At 44.3% G+C, this 21,308-nt stretch overlaps 3 protein-coding genes across 3 annotated transcripts; all 3 read right to left on the bottom strand.

The window, feature by feature from the left end:
- Positions 1-15,052: 15,052 nt before the first annotated feature.
- Positions 15,053-16,234, bottom strand: cob (apocytochrome b). Its single transcript has one exon. The coding sequence runs from the start codon at positions 16,232-16,234 to the stop codon at positions 15,053-15,055; it is 1,182 nt and encodes a 393-aa protein (YP_007889801.1).
- Positions 16,235-17,131: 897 nt separating this feature from the next.
- Positions 17,132-17,434, bottom strand: rps14 (ribosomal protein S14). Its single transcript has one exon. The coding sequence runs from the start codon at positions 17,432-17,434 to the stop codon at positions 17,132-17,134; it is 303 nt and encodes a 100-aa protein (YP_007889800.1).
- A 3-nt stretch (positions 17,435-17,437) lies between these two features.
- Positions 17,438-17,995, bottom strand: rpl5 (ribosomal protein L5). Its single transcript has one exon. It carries the CDS (start codon positions 17,993-17,995, stop codon positions 17,438-17,440), a length of 558 nt encoding a protein of 185 aa, YP_007889799.1.
- Positions 17,996-21,308: the final 3,313 nt, after the last annotated feature.

The raw sequence follows: 21,308 nt of genomic DNA, 5'->3' as shown, positions 1-21,308 counted from the left end.
AAAGCCTCTTTGCTATACTAGCCCTTGACCTGTGAGTGAGCCTAGACTCTCTCTATTCGAGTGAGTTCCACTTCTCTTGAAGCGTAATACCCTTACTGCTAGTTTCCTATTCCCGAATCTAAGGGTTAGTTGAACCTTCTTCGGCCTCATTCATCTTAAGCCTCCCCAAGCCCCTCAGTCGAATTCTTGGCATCATAGAGGCATGGTCTAGTTTTTACTACCTCTGGTATTCTATCATTCTTTCCTAAGGAAGCCAGTCAGTGGCAGTCAATCTAGTCTGTGTAGCCAGTAACTTATCTTATAAATTCTTTAAGAGTATAACTTTCTACTACTAATTAAGAATAGGTAAGAAAGTACTATAGCTTAACTTAAGAGCAAGTTCCAGTTTTTGGGGAAGAGGAGTGAAAGCAACTCGGTAATTGAATTGATAAAGATGTGATGTGGAAGCAGGAATGCCAAAGTTCTTTCCCTATGTTTACCTTGTGTTGTGACTACGGTGGGATGGATTGCTTATGCTGATCGAGTAAGTTATCCCCTCTGCCCTTCCCTTTCTTGTTGGAATAAAGCATCTTTCCACTTTCTGGGCAAGGCTCAATCTGATCAAGCAAGTCTCCGGCGGAGTTGGAACCTCACTGGCTTTCTCCGGCTTTGAAGAATGCCAACTCACTTTGATAGCCGAGAGAAGCCATCTCTATGGACGAGAGTTTCGGATGCGCTAAGTGACAATGGCTTGGCTATGACCAGATGTTGCAGTCTTGAAGCTAGCGTTATCACCTCTTTACTTCCATTACTGGACGGAATTCGCTAGCGACGATGCAAACCTTATCCCTTTCTTCCAACAAGGCCCTCTTAGATTGGTAGCATTTCATTCCTCCCCAATAAAAAAGAGTCTACAATGAAGGTCAGCTGGCAGGTGTGACCACTTACCGTGCTCTTACAATATCTTTTATAAGATAAAGAGACATGGAAGAGAGTTTCACCAGGTCTCCTTCCTTTTCTCTGCACTCCTGTTGCTTGCCTTACTCGGGCATTCAGCCTTAGGGCAAGCGGGTGAACTCTGATCCCGACTCAATGATAGATATCAGGTTAGAACCACCAGTCAGATAAGGGGATAAATCCTCATCAAGCATAACGGCTTTGATCACTAAGATAAGATATGATCTCCTGTTCAGGCTAATCAATAAACTCAATCTTTCACAGCTTCCTCAGTGCGGAATAGAGCAAGCCAAGCCAGTGAATTGATCCTCACTAGGAAGATTGGTAGGACGGGAGGATAGTTGTACTGCTTGCGGGGATACCTCAGCATATAGATTGGATTGTGGAAGGTTGATCTCGAGATTGGCTTTCCAACTATGTTCTAGTTCATACCGTGTAAAAGAACAGGACTTTCCTCATTTCGATTGATGGAATTAGCCATTCTGCTCTATTGGGTTCAAGTCCTTCTGGATTGGGTGAAGATGGAAGAGATTGGTGGGATACCATTGGGTGGAACTCACTCGAAGCAGGAAATCTTAGAAAATAAGCGAGACCTCATCCGAGGAAATAGAGGGTTAGGTTGGAAATGATTCAACTAAAGCTCCCTTTATTAGATCAAGTCACTATCGTATCGGGGCGGATTGCTATCAGGTATAGGATTTAATCCTGCCGCTTTGAAGACCGCACAAACCCTCGCTGAGGGAGACATAGGAAGGAACTTCGGTTTAACGACTTGCCCTTTTCCATTCAAGTCTTCTTTCTATCTAGGCTTCAAGCTCCGTGATTGGATTCATCACTAATCTGTTACGATCACCTCATTAAAGACCTAGCTTCCTTTCATTGCTTGCCCTTGAACTAAGGGATTCCGTGAAATTGGATATTAGTTATGCAACATAACCAGGAGAGACTTTTCCCTAGCAAGCTCCTACAGCAGCTTATCTAACTGGAAGGGTTCTTTCATATTTCCTTCTTCTTGCTTCCCTTCTGCGCTTGCCTCTGCCTTCTTATTCACCAAACCTTCTGATTCTCGTTTCCTCATTATCCCATTCCCTGTAGTAAGAAAGGGGGGAACCTTCTCTCTCAAAGAAGCTAGTCTAGTAAGGAGATACTTATCAAAGAAAACAAAGAAGCTAGCTATATAAGGAAGCAATCGCGCGCATAGCACTCAAGCAAGGGTGCTGTAGGGAAGAGAGGAGATAGAGCACAGCGCTCAGAAAGAGGCTAAGCTAGGGTTGCTACTGGTTTTGAGGTCATCGATGAACCCAGTTCCCGCTCTACCTTTTCGGCTTAGTCACTCTCTCGTCGTTCCGATTAAAGGATTGAACAAGAAGAGTTGCTACGTGTAACATAAAGAAGACTTTGAACCTGGGCTTCCTATAACAAGAGAAGAAGCCATTAGTAGTCCAGGTTAGGCTTTCGGTTTCATACCAATTGACCTATTCTGATAGCAGAGTTGTGTGAAAACCAAACCAATAAGAGTTGTATGTGCAATGACCTAGTCTTTGCTTGCAACCCAGTCAACATCCTCGGTTTAGCAGTCAAGTGACCAGTTCAGTCATAGGTCTTCGTTATTTGAGTCGGTTTAGTTACAATCTCAGTCCACGGTGCATCCCGAGCACCATTCGTAAGGGCCACCTCCGGACCTTACCTTAAGGTATTAAGGAAGAATCGCCTCTATGTAAAGAAAGAGAAATGCATAAGTTCAATATTGGTGTCAGCTTTACTTCCTCTTACTCGACTGCCAAGAAGAGGTACGTAGTTGCTCGACCGAAGCGAGTACAAAGTCGACTTATAGGGAATATAGACAGGTATGAAATGGCTCGACTGGTCTCACTGTCAGGGTTGGAGTTAGAAGGGGCAAGAATTGCGCTCTTGTCGCAGTTCTCTTATTCGCAGCTTTCATCTGCTGCAACAAAGTCCGTCTTACTAGGATTTGACCTTCGACTGGGAATTGATCTTTCCTACGCCCACGCGAGCGAAAGGGCTCTCCGAAGAGAGGAAGAAGAATGAATTCCTCTGCGGTCGTGAAAGGGTATTTCTTTTTTACAGTTAATAACATTTTTGGCACCAAGAGAACATTTCAAATACGATGCGCTTATTTGCATAAGTCTGGCTTGCTTAGAAAGGAAATGGAATTCTTTGAAAGTCTTTCCGCTTCGCTCCTTATTCATATTCATTAAGGTTTAGGCGTCGGCCTTACGAAGGCTAATTTCCACACTTTGATTAAGGAAGTAGAGATCCTAAAAGAAAAGTCTCCTATTTTCTTCGCATCTCGAAATGAAAATGAGTTCTTGTAGAAAGGAGAAAAACGAAGAGACCTTATCCGGGATAAGAGTAAGGGGCGTAGCGAGCAGCAAATCCTTATGTTCGGGCACAGTCTTCTTTTCTCCTGACACACTACCTACCCCGTCTCTGCCTTCTTTGTGTTAGTGTTCGTTAACTTCCTCCCTCCTTCGGGTGAATGAAGTTGATTGACCTAGCCTACATTCCATATTAGAGTGAGGTCTTGACATCCTTTTCCTGGGTACTATCCCAAAAGGAAGTCACTAGACTGAAAGGAGAGGTACGAAGTCATACTCTCTTATTTTTACGAGTAGGAGATTCGATATTGGGCTTATTACGGATGTGGAGTCAGAGGCTAAGACAGCCCTTCTTCCCTTCTTGATTCATCCCTTGCCGCAGTATCATACCTAGTGAAAGAAAGTCATCAGTCAGTAGCGAGCCGAGCCTATTAGCTATTATAGCCAAGGACCTATCTCTATCTCTTCTATGAAAGGCTCTTTCTTTTATCAGACTTCAGGCTATCACTCTCTTCCGGGCATTAGCAAGCAATCCAGACATCAGGAGCATTGATATCTGCCGAGCCGGTAAGAAAGCTGTCTGGTCCCGAAATCCGGTAACAGAAGGATTCCGCTAGTCTCTGAATAGAGAAACAATCAGTCTGTGATAAGCATAGCATCAGATAGCTGTACAAGACAGAAGTAGCTAGTTCAGTAAGCCTACTATACTACGATCAGCAGTAGCATAGTAGCCATCCAGTTCGGCTATGATATGTATCTTCCTGTAAGAAGCATCAGCAAAGGTCTCTTTTCTTTTGGACTTGAACCTCCCCCTTTCTCTAAGAATAAGGTAAGCATTTATTTATCTAGTAAGTAACTTAGTTTAGTTAACTAAGTCCTTTTTCTAAGAACCATGTTCTGTTGACAAAGCGGAAATGCCACACACACACTCCTCTCAGATAAAGTATTTACAGATAAGCTCGGCACCTTACGGCCATGTGCCTAGGATCCCAATCTTCTGAGTGCTCTAAGGATTAAGCCCAAATCCTATAGGAATTGAAGATACCACACTCAGATCGGTGAATCTATCAGGCACACTCCAAAGTGATCCAACCATTCCGGTCTATAGATTCATTAAGAGAACTTAAACACATGCAGGAAGAAGCACATAGACCATAGGGAGGGTGACAATTCATTTCTCACCAGTTGTTCCCATTTCACCTAGGAGAATATCACCTGATTGGGTTGCCGTAAAGTACAACTAAGGGCTTTTCCCATCCCTCTCAATTTATCCGGTTTTATGCCGGAGATGACGGGCTTATTGATTTTCAAAAAAAGTTTGGGTTAAGAGCTGCTGTTGAGGCTCTCTGTTGCAAAGAATTTCGTTACTCGCTTATCGGAAGAACCCTTATTTGGTATGAAAACTTCGCCTGGGGATCCCGACATGGTGTTTTATACAAGAGTTCGGAGCAAGAAAGCCCTATCCAGGATGGAATCCATGAATGGAGTGACTCCTATAATGAATGGGCAAGACTCTTTTGCCCTCAATGTTATGTTCTCCTAGAACCAGCTCTTTCCTCCTATACCTCTTGGGATTGGGGCGAAAAGCATGGATCGCTAGTCGAAGATCCCAGAGTTATCTTTACTTCTTTCTGCTGATGGTCAAATGAACCACTTTGCTTATCACAGTTAGTTCGATTTTCTTTGATCCTCATCTCGTTCGGCAGCTAGTTCCTTTATTACGTCGTTCCGTTCAAAGAGTCATTCTGCTATCTGCTGGTGCCATTGGAAGTCCACAGTGACTCTGTTGAGTGGCAACAGGTGGTTGGCATAACGTAGGTGGGGGCTCATGTTGAAGTCCAATACATCCCCAAGCAAGGGGACAAAAGTAAAATCTCCACATCTATATAATGCTGGGCAAGGTGCGAAATACCATTTTATTCTTAGAACGTAAGCTCTACTTACTTCATAGTGAGAACGGATTTCCTATAATACGTGAATTGGGATAGCTTGAATATGACTATCCATTCCTTCGTCCCATCGATGCAATCTTCTCTGCTGTCTACGGTATTCCCACATTGATGGAAGAGGACGAAAATCTACTCATTTCTGCCCTGAGCCTTACCTTTTTTACTATCAAATATAGACGATGACAAGGAACGTAGCTACTTATATGAAAGAGAAGCGGCCAAAAATAGAGTTAGATATTTCCCGGGAAAGCAAATAAGGAGAATATCGTCAACCTTGGATTAGCATCGGATGCCCTATATGAGTGAAAAAGAGTTTGAATTAGCTGCTTACCAGCGAACTACGTACTTTCCGCTGCGTCCCCAGGTATGTAACTCGCTCTAGACGAACGTGGGCTGACTTGGGATTTTCCTCTCAAGCTGTCCTTAAAGTCAATCTAATTCCAGTCTTTGAATTGGTAAAATGAAGGGGAGCTAGCCGCCACAAAGGCTTAACTACCAAGAGAGACGTATCAATTATCTAAAAAAATATAAGCTACAGTTCCCCGATCCGGATGTGGAATCCTCTGCTTCGAAAAGCCTTGGAGAATCGCTCGATGGCAAGACTGTCCGAATACGACGTAGTCTATGTCACTCGGACAGCAATAAAAGGAAGCGCACTTGCTGATTATCTAGCATATAAGGCAATTGATGATTATGAGCCGATGAATTTCCTGATGAGGTGGCGCCTCTATCGCGAAAGTAGAATAGGAGGAATCGATAAGTGGGTCATGAAGTTTTATGGCGCATCCAATGCCTTGGGTCATGGGATAGGAGCGAGGTTGTCCTTAGCAAGGGAAGGCGGGGGAATAGAAAAAAGACTCGGGGGTTAGGACAGGCGAGACCTAAGCCAACCAGCTTCAGTAGTCATGAATTGGGTAAAACATTGGGGACAGGAGCACTAGAAGAGGTCTTCTTTTGAGAAGAGCTAGAAACCCCCCTTAGCCAGCCTATGTATGGAATGTAAAATAACCGGGTCGGAAAAGAGGGAACCTATAATGTATTTTTACCGTCTTAGTCTTAGCCTGCCTTTTCAGCTACTTAATGACCGAGGGGGCATGAGAGCCCAAGAGAGAAAGGATTGATTCCCATAGGACCAACCGTAGGCAGGATTCTATATTGCACGACCCATCGCTCTGAGAGTGATAGGACAAATTGATAAGAAAAGCCTTCTGTACGCTTCCCAGAGTAGCATGGCGGAAGATTAGAGAACAGTAGAATGCACAAGCCAGCAAGCGGAGAGCTGAATCAAAGACAAAAGAAAGATGTCAAGTGCAGATGTTGACTTTTTTTATCCCCTATGCCGGAAGGACAGTTCGGAAAGAAGCATTTCCCGGGCGTAAGCACAAACTACAACTCGACTCGGCCTATCATAAACGGAAAGAGCTATGGTTTGGGTTGCATGAAAGCTATGGCCAAGGGGCCTGCAAGCTTTTTCTCCTGCATCAAGGAAAAATGGGAAATCTTAGTATTGAAGTAGGTCGGGAAGAGGTTGATTCCACTTTGTGGTCTATGCGCGGGGAAGAACTTCTTGCTTTAAAGAGCTGATCCCTTGACACCGGTCTAAGTCCGTCAGACTCTCGGATCGAAGCTTGCAGCTGATCCTTTCTTATCCGCAGGTGGTATTTAAGGAATTGACTACTGACAAACGAGAAATCTTTCATTTCGAGATGACAGCTTCTTATTAACAGACAGAGACTGCTTTCCGCGCCCCATATCCATTGAGGACTCAACCCCAGCTCGCTTAGCTGCCTTACACGCGCCTTATCATGGTCCGGGGATCAGTACTGCTTTCCGGAACCGGATTGATAGTCCAAAGCTGACAAAGCACCGCCTCTGTCTCTTGCTCATCAAGTAGTGGTGGCTGATGGAACGACACCGTAGCAACAAGAGTCAGTTCAGAAACTACGTATGGAGAACTACTTCCCTGCCCCTTCACCTTCGTATATTAGCCGCTTATGGGGCCCAATGCAATGTTCGAATTACCGAATTCATGTTCTTCACCTCACCGGCAAAGAGCCAATTCAGAGCAAAAAAGAGACTCTTGCCCCTCGGACAGAGCTGTTCATACTGTGATGCTAGGCCGGGTGGGATTCTCTCTCTATCTAATATGAATAAAGTGATGAATCCAGTGGATCCTTTGCCACTTCCCTCAGTAGCTGGGAAGGCAGGCCCTTAGCTTCAACTAGTTAAGTTTGAGTATTTATCAGGAGTAGTTGCATTGCTAGTAGGCATCAAATAAGTAGTGCGTTAGCTTATCTGTTCATTTTTAAACAACCCTTGTTTGTGCTCCTTTATCTTTATAAGCCGCTCTCGCTAGCAGGGAATCTAGTTCAGCAAGGTCCATAGGGTGAGCTCGCTTGAAGCTGGGGCGCGTCTGGTGGTATCGTATATAAGATTACGACTTCATTGAGAAGCGATCTGTTCATCTAACTATAAATTTCATAAGAGAAGAAAGTAGCGGATGAAAGGTATGCCACATAGGCTAGCTTTCCTCGCCTGCATGCCTTGTGGAAAATTTGTAGACTGTCAATTGTGTATGTATAAAGAAGAGTCACGCTCTTGAAGCTCTAATAAATAGGCAACATTAGTTCGAATCCGAATTGGGGGCATCGTCTTGGAGTCTTACGAGAATGAGAACTCATTTTCATTTCTGACTCATTCTCTTTGATTGCTTTACTTGAAGTCGCCCTTTTTCCTTATCCTTTGTTTCTCACACTAAGCTCTTCAATCCTTTCTTTTGTGCATCTTTCTCCCTTTCTGTTTGTTGGTCAACAACCAACCACATCTATAGTTAGTTCTATACTAACTACTCCGTGCAGGAATCTCTTGATGGAGGGAATTTGGATTTGTTATGAGATGGACTTCTTTTTCAATGATTATTCTTATTTACTTCCTCTGGCAGTTGTAGTCATTTATGCTCTGTGGTGGCGGCGCCCTTTACCATTATTCAATTTGCCTCGACCCGACCCCGATCTTACTTTAGCATTTGATGCTCTGAGATATTCAATATATTATTGACTAGAAACCCTGTTCAAGGAACGCTTTGGTGAGTATTACGAATTGCCAAACGGCTTCACTTTCTCAGCCGTTGGTGAGCATCTATATTTGACGATCTTGATGTGACGGCTGGGTCTTGACCTAGCTACCGAACTTACTTAATGAAATGGTAGACGTGGCCAAAGGAAGGGGTCGAAGGACAACGAGAACTCACAGCTTTCTCTCTATCCTGAGGCCAAACTCACACTTTATGGAGCTATAGCATACATTGAGCCTGCAGGGAGAGCCCTCTGGAATTGCAAAAGCCTTTGCCTCTATAACAGCCTCAATTCAAAGAAAAGTGTAAGTTACATTGATTCGGTCTTCGGGCTCACCTGATCTTCTTGGGAGCGTACCCTACGAAGAAGGGAAGAGAGTAGCCTGGGACAAGATATCTGATTTACGCAAGGCCAAGCCGACCTTCCGCTTCCGGAATGGATTTCTTTGAGACAATAAAAGATAGATAAGGGATTTGTCTTTCCCAGCCGTTGCCCTTGTAAGAGAGATTCCTTTTTTTCTTTCAATCAGAGAATTCTGACCTCAACCTCACTCAAGGGATAGAAAGGGGCGATGAGCTCAGTGGAGTAGAAGCCGTCCTTCTGAAATAGAAAGCCCTAGCTATGAGTTACTCCAATCTAGCCGTGAAGCGCGAGGGCCAATATTCAAATGAAAGCAAGGGGCTGATTGTCCTCATGGGGAAGGGATGAATACGAGCTGTCGGAAGAGCTGCTCTCTCAGAAGCAACCAATCCAATAATTTCTTGATTTGGTAGAGTACCAGTCACAACACTAGAACCAAGTTAGGTGAGCTTGAATGCATAGGTAAGAACGGGGAAAGCTGCTCTTAGAGCGTACTCCTTCCGATCTAGGCGTATGGTTGAATCTATCCTTCAAGTAGTGCTTTATTGAGGGATGAACCCGAATCCGTACTTTCCGGTACTTTTCCTCTTTCAAGTGGGTTGAACTCTTTCTTTTTCTTTGATTGGCACGGATGGACACCTCGAAGAGAATCCTTCTTCTTCTGCCTGGCTGGCTTTGTACTGACTGATAAGAGTCTCCAATATGCAAGCCTTACACGTGACTTAGTAAGCCAAAACAGGGCAACCCACTGCTCGCGACGTGCGGTGCGAGTTGCTTTGGAAAAGGTATTTATGTATCAATCAGTAGCCAGAGAAAAAAAAAAGTACAATTGCAACTTCAGACATTGAAGAAGATTTTTTAATGAGCAAATTCGGCGCAAGCCAATGCCGCTAATAAACACCCGTTTTTAAATTGAAATGAAACAACTTTTAAGCGCCCTAACATGTACCTACGGAGCAGAAGATAGATCGGTCCTCGTAGAACGTTCAAGACTTTCAGTCTGTTGTTCCATATCAATTACTAAACCTCGTGGTATCCACGTACAAAACATACCATTACCAATCAAAGAATTAGCACATTGGTGTCGGTCTACTAAGCCAGTAAATCAAGTATGTAGTGTAGAGTCCATGGTGTAGGACAGGTTTTAGTACGAGGAGTTCAATGAAAGGATTTCTCTATAGTAAGAGTGATCCATGGCCTTTCGCCTAGAGTCATAGAAGAATTCCTTCATGCTTCCCATAGGGGTAGGAAAGAGTCAAGTGGCCGGTTAAGCAGCTAGTCCTACCTAATCTAGGCACATACGCCGGTTAGAGCAGTGCCTTTTCAAAGCTTAGCTTCTGAGATTCTCTTACTAATAGAAAACAATCTTTTGGGAAAGTCTTCTGCGCTCTACTCTATTAGGCTGTGGGGCCCAGATCTTCTTGAATAAACTACTGTTTGCCCCTTGGAATGAAGCCTCTTAGGCTGTCTACCTTTGATTCAAGAGTCTCACCTTGGCGATCTACTGAGAAGGTCGTATCCATGGTCTCGACTCGCTCATACCCAGCCCACCTCTCTGAGGGGGACTTCCTTGCTATGCCACCATCCTATTAGCTTAGCTGGTAGTGAATCTATTTACTAGTCTGATGCACACTTGGAAGGCTCTCCTTTATCTTACCAGTCGTGCAGCACTATACACGCGTTTAGGTCATAATTCTGATCTAAGGCGGATAATTGGGCTTATAATGCCTTTGTTTTATGGACCTCGGGACCTTTCATTTCCAACTTCGGCCTATCATCTTATGTTTTTAGTTTCAAAAAAAGAAAAGGTTCGCGCCCTAGAGTGCATCCACGTCTTAGCCTTAACGGATGAGGCCTGCTATGACAAGGGATAGATAGGCACTACCTCTAACAAGGTAGTCCTATGGCGATATAATGCCTTCTGGATACGACTCAAGAATAAACCATTATCTATATTCCTAGTCCCTTTGTCTGAGCACAGGTGACTCTCTTAGTGTTAGTACTTGTTCAGTTAAGATGTACATAGTCTTTAGGGTACGGTCATTACGCAGCAATATATCTTCCCCACTGGGCGTGGTATACAAGATAGCATCTAGCAAAGGACTTCTCAAACCTGTTCCGAATCCAGAATCGAAAGCCATAGGAACAAAGCTTGAGGAATACTGTGACTTCCATCAAGCCAAAGGGCACAATACTGTTGTGTGTCGAACTCTCAGAAGAGTGGTCCAGGATATTCTAGATAATGGATCAAGAATTCCACCATCACCTAAGTCAAGTGTTACTGCGAATCCACTGACTAAGCACGAGGCTACCATCAACTACCTCGAGGATGATGATGATATGGACTATACCTACCTAATCAATCCTGAAGAAAAGGAAGCTGAAAGGGTAGAGGATCTACTGGGACAGCCCTCGGGCAAATTGAACAACTATAAGGTGTTCTACACTGCACCACCTCATGCGAGCATACCATTGGAATCCATCATTCCAACGGGATGGGGTCCAGGTTTTGAAGAACAAGACCGTCAGAAGGAAGATATGGACATAGACATGGACTGGGATGAGTTTACTGACGCCATGACCATAGACTGGGATTTCTTCATAGACAAAATGGACTTAGATTACTTACCAGCACCTAGTGACAATGATTGTATGGTGCTTGACCTCAACGACTTTCTTGAGGAATACTGCATCAATGCCATCACTAGGAGTGGAAGGCAGTACCAAGGACCTGTCCCTGACAGTCCTCTTCCTCCACCAATCGAGAAAAGAAAGCTTGATCCAACGCCAGAAGAGGATCTTATCCTCAAACAACTAAAAAAGACTCAAGCTAATATCTCGATCTGGAGTCTTATACAGTCCTCATACCACCATCGCCAAGCCTTGAGTAAAGCACACAATCAGTGCCAAGTACCTAGTGATACTTCGCCAGAAACATTGGTGGCAACATTGATGAATGCTACCAAGACAGCCGCCATTACCTTCAACAAAGACCTACCTGAAGGTGGAAGTGATCACAACAAGGCACTGTACATTACAGTAATGGCTTGTGGAAAGCCCTACAAAGTAAGCCCAAAGGTACTCATAGACAATGGCTCAGCTTTGAATGTCTGTCCATTAAAGGTTGCAAGCTGTCTGAGGCTTGAGGCATCAGATTTCACTCCTTCAGACCTGATTGTTAGGGCATATGAGAATACCAAAAGAGAGGTATTAGGTGTAGCCACCTTGGATGTGAGCATTGGACCGCATGATCGGGAGAGCATGAAAATCCCTTTCCAAGTAATATGAGTTCCTCCACTTTACAGTACTCAATCTCATCGAGCCTGCATGTTTGAATCTGTTACTTGGCAGACTGTGGTTGCACCAAACCAAAGCGGTGCCATCCTCTGTGCACCAGAAACTTCAATTCCCCCTCGGAACTTCGGTGGTAACCATCCAAGGGATTTGCATGGAAAACATGGCAAGGTTAATAATGCACCAGTACTAGAAATCCAACCCGAGGCTTCTTTTTTTTACCGCTTTATCCGGGTTGGATTTCGACACAGTTCAGGTTTTTTACCATGTGGAGAGTAAGGAGCTCATTGGTCTTGACTTTGACCCATATGCAAATCACGCAGTGGCTAACATCATGAGGAAGATGGATTACTTCCCATGCTTGGGGTTAGGGAAGAATCAGCAAGGCATAACTTAAATACCAGAATACCCAACCTCCATACCTCTATACGGGCAAGGTGAAAGCCATCGCAAGATGGATGCTTGCGCTTTTCTCGCTTGTTGAGTCTCGGACGCTATTCTGTCCCAGGTACCTCTACCTACCGTTTGAGATCGTTTTGGTATTCCAATCCGTCTGTCTTATTTGTAGGACCCTCGCTCCAACCTTCAACTTCAAAAATCTTCCTCTTTGTTTTAGGTTTAAGTGCTTTATCGAACGAACGAAGCCATGAAAAGACCTACGTATCTCGATGGAATTGGCCAATCACCAAGGTCTTTCTCAATGGAGCTCTACTCATGAAACAGGGGTGGCGAAACCAAGGCTTTCAGTCCCTCTCAATGGGTAAATCGGGGTAGACCAGCACTGTTAAAAGCTACTCCCAGCCATGTTCCCGCTCGGTTTCAAGTCTATTACGTAGCGACTGCCCCAGGTCCTCCGCCCAACTCACGACAGTTGGTACATTTGTGAAAGATGCAGTTCCCTTACCTATTCGTTTTAGATATTTTAGCTTTAGCTAGAATCAACCCCCGATATAGAGGGCACCCACCTTCCATTCCTAATTTTCTTTGTTGTTTCACATGTTCTCACTCTTTGAAAAACAAACCTCTGGAGTGCCTGAAGTACGAGAAGTCCCTTCCAACGACAGTTATACTATAAGTACATCCACCTGCACCATTCGACTTCCTGCCCGGCGTACACTTTACTTTGGGTTAGAAAGCAGGGCGAGCGACATAGAATGTATTCCATCGGTCCTTGGCTTCCACCTACAGCGAATTCTAATATCTTTCCCTTGCGGTACTCTAGGGCCGGTCGTCAAAATCCTTGTTATTTTGTTATGGGAAAGCGAAAGCCAGCACCTAAGAAGAGAGAACCTTCCTGTCCTATAGTGCGGAGATAGAGGGAGCACCTTAGGGCGGATCAGAAAGAAGGAACTGAACCAATTACTTTCTTTACTTTAAAGGCTGGCATCCCGGACTAAGGATCAACTAGGAAGACTAGGCAGAAAAAGATCTTCTTACCCGCAGTAGCGACAATCAGGAACACGACTTCTATAATTAGAATATGATTTTCGCCATTTTACTTACAATAGGGGCATTGACTTCAGTCTCAACTAGACCTAGACCCGCTCGAACAGGATTGCTTTAATGGAAATAACAAAACGGAAAGGACAACCAAACGAAACCGCTAACAGCAGAGGGCAGTATCCATATCCATATATAGTAGAGCTCGCTTACCAGATTATGCTAGCAACTTCACACCGACAGAGAGCAAAGATAAGGCGGAATGGAGACCATAGGTCTCCGCGCCGGCTCAAAAAGAAAGGTTCTTACTCCCTCCGAGAAGACTTACCAAAAAGAGCCAAAGCGTTCAGGTCAGCAACTCGACCTTCGCCTACTTCGGAAGGATCCAATGAAAGTTGGCCCAATTGCTTGAACATAGAACCTTTGTATCCGAGAGTAGACCTGTCAACGACTAAACTAGTAGTGGAGTGCTCATCCTGGCTATTGAAAGAAAAAGAGAATATCTAATCTAAAAAGAGATCATAGTTCTGGACGGCTCGGATCACCCGCTGATAGGGAACGCTTTGCCTTGTACCCAAAGGGGCCATTTTGCTTAGATAACCCGCGTAAGTGTCTTCCCTAAGCGCACGCCCCTCCGGATAGAAAAGAAAGCCCCGAATCAGATGTCTTCTTTCCAAGACAACTTTAGGGGAATACCCGTCCACCACAAGTGCGGCCTCAATATGCCTTTCTATGGCCAGTTGACTCCGGACGAAGGAGTCGAGGATTCGCTCGTTATAAGCTATCCCCCACCAATTCGACCTCAATCGAAGAGCGAGCTCTGCTCGCCGGGTGTTCTCATCGAGAAGCGTAGGTTCCAGTTCGGGAATCACAGGCTGCTGATTCACGCTCGCTTCGGAAAAGGTTGAGGATTCACGTTCCTCTGCAGGATTGGCAGCAGGTTGACCTCCTGCGGGATCCTCCATTGAAAGGGGATACCCGCCCGAACTGACCTTCCTCTCCATCCGAATCGGCTAGCTCGTGCTATCAATATATCATCACTCCCATGCATACAATAGCTACGAGCTGCTGTAAGCGCTCTTGCGCGATGTATCACGAGCACACTACCGAGTCCCACGAGTACACTAAGGAGAGAGGAACTACGAGCAGAAATCAGTAGTCACTCTTCGAGTTTTCTAAAGATATAGCGTCTAAAGAAAGAGATAGATAGTCTCTTAAGCGGCCGATAATCTTATGTCAAAAGGACCAACGAGGATTGGGAGGAGAAGGGAACGCCCTATTAGTAAGCATATCGAGGCGCAGGTAGGAAGCACATCTGGCCATTTGAAATGCATTTTTATTAAAGCAAGAAAGAAGACAGGATCTTCTACTTCTTTTTTATATTTATATATGCCAACTGCAACTGATTCCACTTGAGCAAGAGCAGCTTGCCCAAGAACAAGAGATATGCGAAATCAACCAAGACAGGCAAACGGATTGTATTGTTTCATGGAGAGGGGACTCACGTCCCTATGGATTCTTAAGGGTGTTTAGGTCATTTTTTCAGTTCTGTCACTCTCTTTTCCCTTTTCTAAGCTATATCAACATAGCCAACTCTAAAACGAATGCGCTTGTCAATTCATTCTTGGTGTAATACGTAAATGATTGGTGTCAGAATTTTTCACATCTCAGTCTCATCCGTAGTGTAAGAATTAGGAATTCCTCTTCCAACTCGTCCCGGAATGGGCGTTATGGCAAAGAACAAGAAGAAAACAAAAGGAGGAATTTGTCCAATAGTAACAAAGGGTGCCTCCACAGGTTGACATCCGATCCAACCTAGTAGTAAGCGATCCGCCAAAAGCAACCAAAATATTCCTTGGTGAATAGGGCGAAAACTTGAACTACGCACGTACATACTTTTAAAAAAAGGTAAAGCCAACAGACATATAAAAACTGGTGCTATTGCGGCTACACCTCCCGATTTGTCAGGTATACTACGAAGAATGGCATGGATCGGTAGGAAATACCATTCCGGCACAATATGAGGCGGGGTGGGCATCGGATTAGCAGGTATATAATTGTCGGGATGGCCCAAAACATTAGGAGCATAAAAAATCCAAATGGAAAAAAAGATAGCAAAAGCTACCCAACCTACTAGATCCTTTACATAAAAATAAGGGTAAAAAGAAATTTGATCCATCTCTGAATGTACACCCAATGGATTATTTGATCCATATTGATGCAATGCGGCCAGATGAATAAGACTGGCGCCTACTAAAAGAAAGGGGAGTAAATGATGAAGACTAAAAAAACGATTTAAGGTGGCATTGTCCACGGAGAAACCACCCCAAAGCCAAGTCACTATGGTATCTCCTACTACAGGTATGGCGCTAGCTAAGCTTGTAATTACTGTAGCTCCCCAAAAGCTCATCTGACCCCAAGGTAGTACGTATCCTGTAAAAGCTGTCACAATCATTAATAGGAAGATTACAACCCCGAGACACCGAACAAATTCCCTAGGACTGCTATAACTCGCATGATATAGACCACGAAAAATATGAAGGTGAACCACAATGAGAAACATACTTGCCCCATTAGCATGCATATAACGGAGCAACCAGCCCCCTTCAACATCTCTCATAACGTGTTCTACGCTGTTGAAAGCTAGATCCACATGAGGTGTGTAATGCATAGCTAAAAAAACGCCAGTCACTATCTGAATGACTAAACAAATACCAGCTAACGAACCGAAGCCCCACCAATAACTAAGATTGCTCGGGGTTGGATAATCTATCAAATGTTGATTAAGTGTGGAGGATATAGGTTCTTTAAGAAGAGAGAATCGTTGGTTCCTTATAGTCATTTTTGGATCTTTCCTATCGTGACAACTCTGGTTCCCCCACCTTTTTTTCGTTCTGGGGCCCTACTTAAAAAAAGAATCCATTATTGTAAGTAAGCCCCCCTTTTGCCTTGAAAGAATTTGGTTTCGCTGCGCCCTGAATCAATCAAAAAGCTTCTTTTTTTTTAATTCATCCCATTTTCTTTGGGCGAGAGGGAGGCTGTGAGTCACCTGGGCTACGGATTTGTCGGTTGGTTGATTCTCGAAATCACCTCTTGAGAAAAAAAGGCCCTCGGGTCCCGACCCAAAAATGAATAGGAAGCGGGGCGGGCGAGGGTCTTTCATGAAAGGGGGGAAAAGAGGGGTGGGGCCGCCTTGCGCAGCTTTAGAAAGGAGAGATTTTAAGAAAGTCACTCTCTCCAACCTTTTCTATCTATCCTTAGAAGTTGGGCGAGATAAAGTCAATATGATATTGATTTGCGTTGGTTTTTCCAACGAAACTCAGCACTTTTTTTTCTCGGAAGGCTCAGTCCCACACTCTGACTTCCATGATGGGAACAACCTCCGCACTCCGGCGCTCCAATGAACAACAGTTCTCCGCCTGACTTTATTTATAATAGTGGTCGATCCCTCGGGAGTTACATTCGTAACTTAATGTTATGTTCACGCGGTGATATTCTATCCAAGAGTACTACCCTGTACGTAGTCTATGTCTGGGGAGCATACTTGACAGGAGATAGACACAGGCGGTAGATAGGTCCCCCACTTCGATTCCAGCCCCGTTAGCATAGCATCTCCGATCCGAGATAAGGGATTACTCCGTTAGGTCTTTTCGGTCCGGAGCCGGCCGGTAATGGACCTACTTACCTTGCTTGTGGACCAGCTGCAGAGCTAACCCTTGTTCTATTGGTTTGGCGGTTGCTACCAAGACGATTTCTTTATGCCCATCAAAGGACCTCGAGATGCTAATCCACGAAAAACGATACGAGAAATTCGAAAGAACTCATATACGGAACGAGGGCGACCCGTGGAAATACATCGGTTTCTTACTCGTGCAAAGGAACTATTTCTTGGCAACTTGGACAACTTATAACGAAGTTTGTCCCGCATATCACTAGGAAGATCGGAATCTTTACAAAAGGCTTTATAAAGCTTTCGTCTCAATTCATATTTAGCCGCGAGCAATCTGCGTTTGTTATCTCGTATATTTCGCTTCTCCGACATCTCTTACTGAGTTTCTCCCTCATCTTTTTGCAAAAAGCCGCTCCACGGTGGTAAAGTCTCATCTTGTGTGTTGGCCGAAGTGACAATAGTCACATTGAACCCTCGAATATGTTCGAAGATCTCGAAATGATCTTCCAGTTCCGGGGAGAATTCGCAAAACTCCGTTTCCATCGAGAATTGAATGGAGTTTTCCCGTATTTCGACCGGAGAATCTAACAGAGACATTACTGTCGAGATTCTGACCGAAAAATTAGACATTCCATGCCCTCGGAGAGTGCTTTGTCGTGCTAGGTCACTGACATATCCTTTTTCTTTATTTGACCCCAAGAATGGATTGGATCGAAACGACTTTCCTGTCGAACCCCTTTGTGTCTGTATGAATTTCTGACCGCGCGGAATCTCCATAGCCAATTTTCCATTTTTGATTATGAAATCATAGGGTGCCTTTGGTACTACTCTTATTTCACACGATCCAGGAACTTCCATAACGTTGGCGTGATTCAGTTTGAGCAACGGATCCTGACGTGATACATCTTCGTAATGAAAATGGAGTGGAAACATAGTGATGAGAAATCCAAATTCCCTCCAGACACTCCGAAAAGCCTGTAGCTGATGGAGTAGGACTAGTGTTTTGATTGTTTGTTGTGGTTGGTTGTTGACCAACAGAAGTCAAGAATGGGATGGGAAAAAAGGCGGCACAAAGGAAAGGTATGCAGAAATTCGGAATGAGCCCACCTACGCACTATTCAAAATGTTCTCACTATTGTATCTTGACCTTCGCTGCACACTTTGCCATATATTGATTTGTCCTATTATTGTCTGCGTGCTAGCGGATAGAGAACAACTTGAGGAAAAGTCAAAAGCATTTACCGCGCTCAGCAAGACGAATCTTCTTTCTATACATAATTTTGATAACCAGACGACTTCTCTGCCCTATCGGTCCTCTACCCGCTAAAACCCTCTCTATACCGGTCAACTATCTTCGTTCCTAACTAAACGACGCTTTCCCTCCTTCTTTTTCTCTTGGGCATCTCAATGTTCATGCAATGCATTCTTTTCGATCTTGTACTTGAACCTTCACTTTTTTACACTGAAGACCAAGCCAATCTCGACAAAGTGAAAAGTGGAATCGATTCGATCATGAAAGTCGGATAGCATTTATCGCCGCGTTGATCCGACCTACGTTAACAGCTTTCTTCTCTTATTTTATTGTTAGTTACAGGGGCAGACCACTCACTATAGTGACTTTCTCTTATATATAGAATAATATAAAAAAAGATACACCAATGATAGATGTAACACTAAGCCAATCTGGAAAGTGGAGTAGAATCAATCAACTGGCATACCTTGAATCTAACCGACAATCCTTTCTTTCAATTACGTTGATGAGCTGGCTGCTGTGTATTAGTCTTTTTTGACATTGTTAGTCGGTACGGAATAGTTGCTGCCAAAAAAAAGGACCTCCATCCTGTAGTTATATTGATATAGATTTACGACTTGAAATTGATTGATATTGAATGCTGTTCTTTTTGGTTTTCGCTCTCATCTAATAGATTCGCATGGGACGTAATATCAGAGCGCAACATCTGCTCTTTCGAAGTGGTATTTTTGCGAAAGGGCAATCCCAATGCCCCATAAAAGAGCTTAAGCTTTCGCTGTCGTTACAAACCAGTGGGCGAGATAAGAAACTGACTAGCCATATACACCAAACAAGCTAGCCACAGCAAGACCAACAGCTTTATGCGCAGAGGAAAACCAGTGAAAGCGGAGATATAGGCTATGAAACGAGGTAACGATTGAACAGGAATCTCCAACTCCATAATCATCGAGAAAGGCATTTCTTTTAGCAGCCTGTCAAAAGCCTTTCTAAAGCGGTCTCCCGAGAATACGTTCGATTGGGTGCCTTATATATACTTCAATATACTTCTTTCTTTTTTGGGGAGAACTGATGGAATCTACTCTCATCAGGGAAGTACTCAGGTTCAAATCCTGGGTGATCTCAATGGTGTGTATTGTCAGTCCCGGTATAGAACTGATCGAGATGTTGAAGTAAACCCTAAGTTGCCCAACGCCTTGCGCGGGGCGTTGTCGGCCGGTTGCCTGTATCAACGTAAGATCCTCCCTACCCGACTGCCCGATAACATCCACGTACTTCTACGCAAAGCTGCACTTCCCGCGCTATTCCGTGGTTCAGTAAGAGAAGGCGATCCCTTCTCAATACCTTACCGGGATATTTCCCCTTGAAGTTGAAGAGGATTCATGCCTCGAATGCGCTCTTTTCATAGTCAAAGATATCCACGCACAGAGACTAGGCTACACATGAAAAGGAAAGGGCCACGAGAAGCGAGAAGCTACTCCAACTGGAAATGAATAGACTGGAACTGGATCGCTTGTTGTAGAAGGAATGTCACTGGCTAGAAAGGATAAGGAATAAACCGCCATCGAATACCTATAACCACTCCGCTTTCAAGCCCCCTTTTTTCACTGACAGGAACTGCATTCGATCGTATGGACGTCTTAACCCTACCTATTGGCGCGTATCGACCTACTAAAGGAATTACAGACAGAAGCAAGGCCTTCGAAATCTAAGGCAGAAGAAAGGGATAGAGATTCATCTGTAACGTATTACCTACTCTCCAACTACAACTCCAACCGCAGGGAATAGCGTAGGATAGAGAAAGACTTCCACTCTATATCCTCTAAAAAATGTAAACCCTGAGAATAGGGCTATCTATTAATAGCTACTTGCCAATTCATTTGAAATGGGCCTTGCCTGAGTGACTCATACCTAAGGCCGAGGAAGGAAAGGCATGAAGTTCTCCCCCTATCGCTATCGCTCTAAGTCTAAAGACCCTATCGGGCGAGCGTCTTCAATCCTCTCACTTCGCTCGAGCGACTACACGTACCTCGAGCATGGAGAGGTCTTGTCTTTCCTGGGGTTACCCCGGATGACACACCTCAATGTACCGTTAGACATCAGACTGATGGCCTATCTATCTAAACTAAAGGGCGCCAATGAGTAGTGGAGTACTGACTGTCGGCACGACCGGTATCGCCGCTGTCTTGTTTATCAATAGGACAGTTGTGGTACCTGAATGCTTGATGGAAAACTCGCCCAGAAATGGGTGGTGGGATCTCCTCCTTTCTATTTACGCTGGGAACTTCAATCAAAGCCTAAGCCGGTCACCGGGTAGAAAAAGAGATAGTTTGATCCCTATTGAATGAAGAAGAAAGAATCGATTCTAAGCACAACAACTGGACACTTGAATTGAAATAGCGTAATAAAAGAGATCAGCATCTTCTTGTCTGTCTCTGCTTTTCTTTTCTATAAGTAGAGGTAGGAAGTGACTTGATCAACCGGTAATCTTTCTCTTTCTTTCCTTCTCCAGCAGCACCTATCGGTACAGCAACTTCGTACCTATCCCTATCGGGGGAGGCTTGAGCTAGAGCAAAGTCTTCTGCTTTACGCCCTCCCTAAGCAGACCAAGCTTCCTTAGCGTACTGAGACTACCTATTCATAAGAAGGACAGTCTCAACCCTTGAGTACGAAAGTAGGCTCTTCCTTTATTAGATAACGCTATTATTCCCATCCCGGGAGAAACAGAAAGAAGTACGTTGACGACAACAGATTCTATAGCTGGGGATCTTGCTAACAATGAAACTCCTAACCTTAAATCATATAAAAGGGGCTTTCACTCCTTCTGGCCATTGAAAGCATTCCAATTGCAGCTTCTTCTTAGGATTCGTTAAAAGAACATTCCCCTAATCTAATGCCATGGCCTTCGCTCTAGTTCTGCTACTAATGCCCGTACTCCAACAGCTAAATCGATGGCATCGCTTATTCCCTCAAGCCTTCCAAGATCGGATTCATCCC

This window comes from Vigna angularis, assembly GCF_016808095.1.
Source record: "Vigna angularis mitochondrial DNA, complete sequence".
Classification (NCBI taxonomy): Eukaryota; Viridiplantae; Streptophyta; class Magnoliopsida; order Fabales; family Fabaceae; genus Vigna; species Vigna angularis.
Note: the sequence above shows the minus strand (reverse complement) of the source record. Positions and strands in the feature narration are given on the sequence as shown.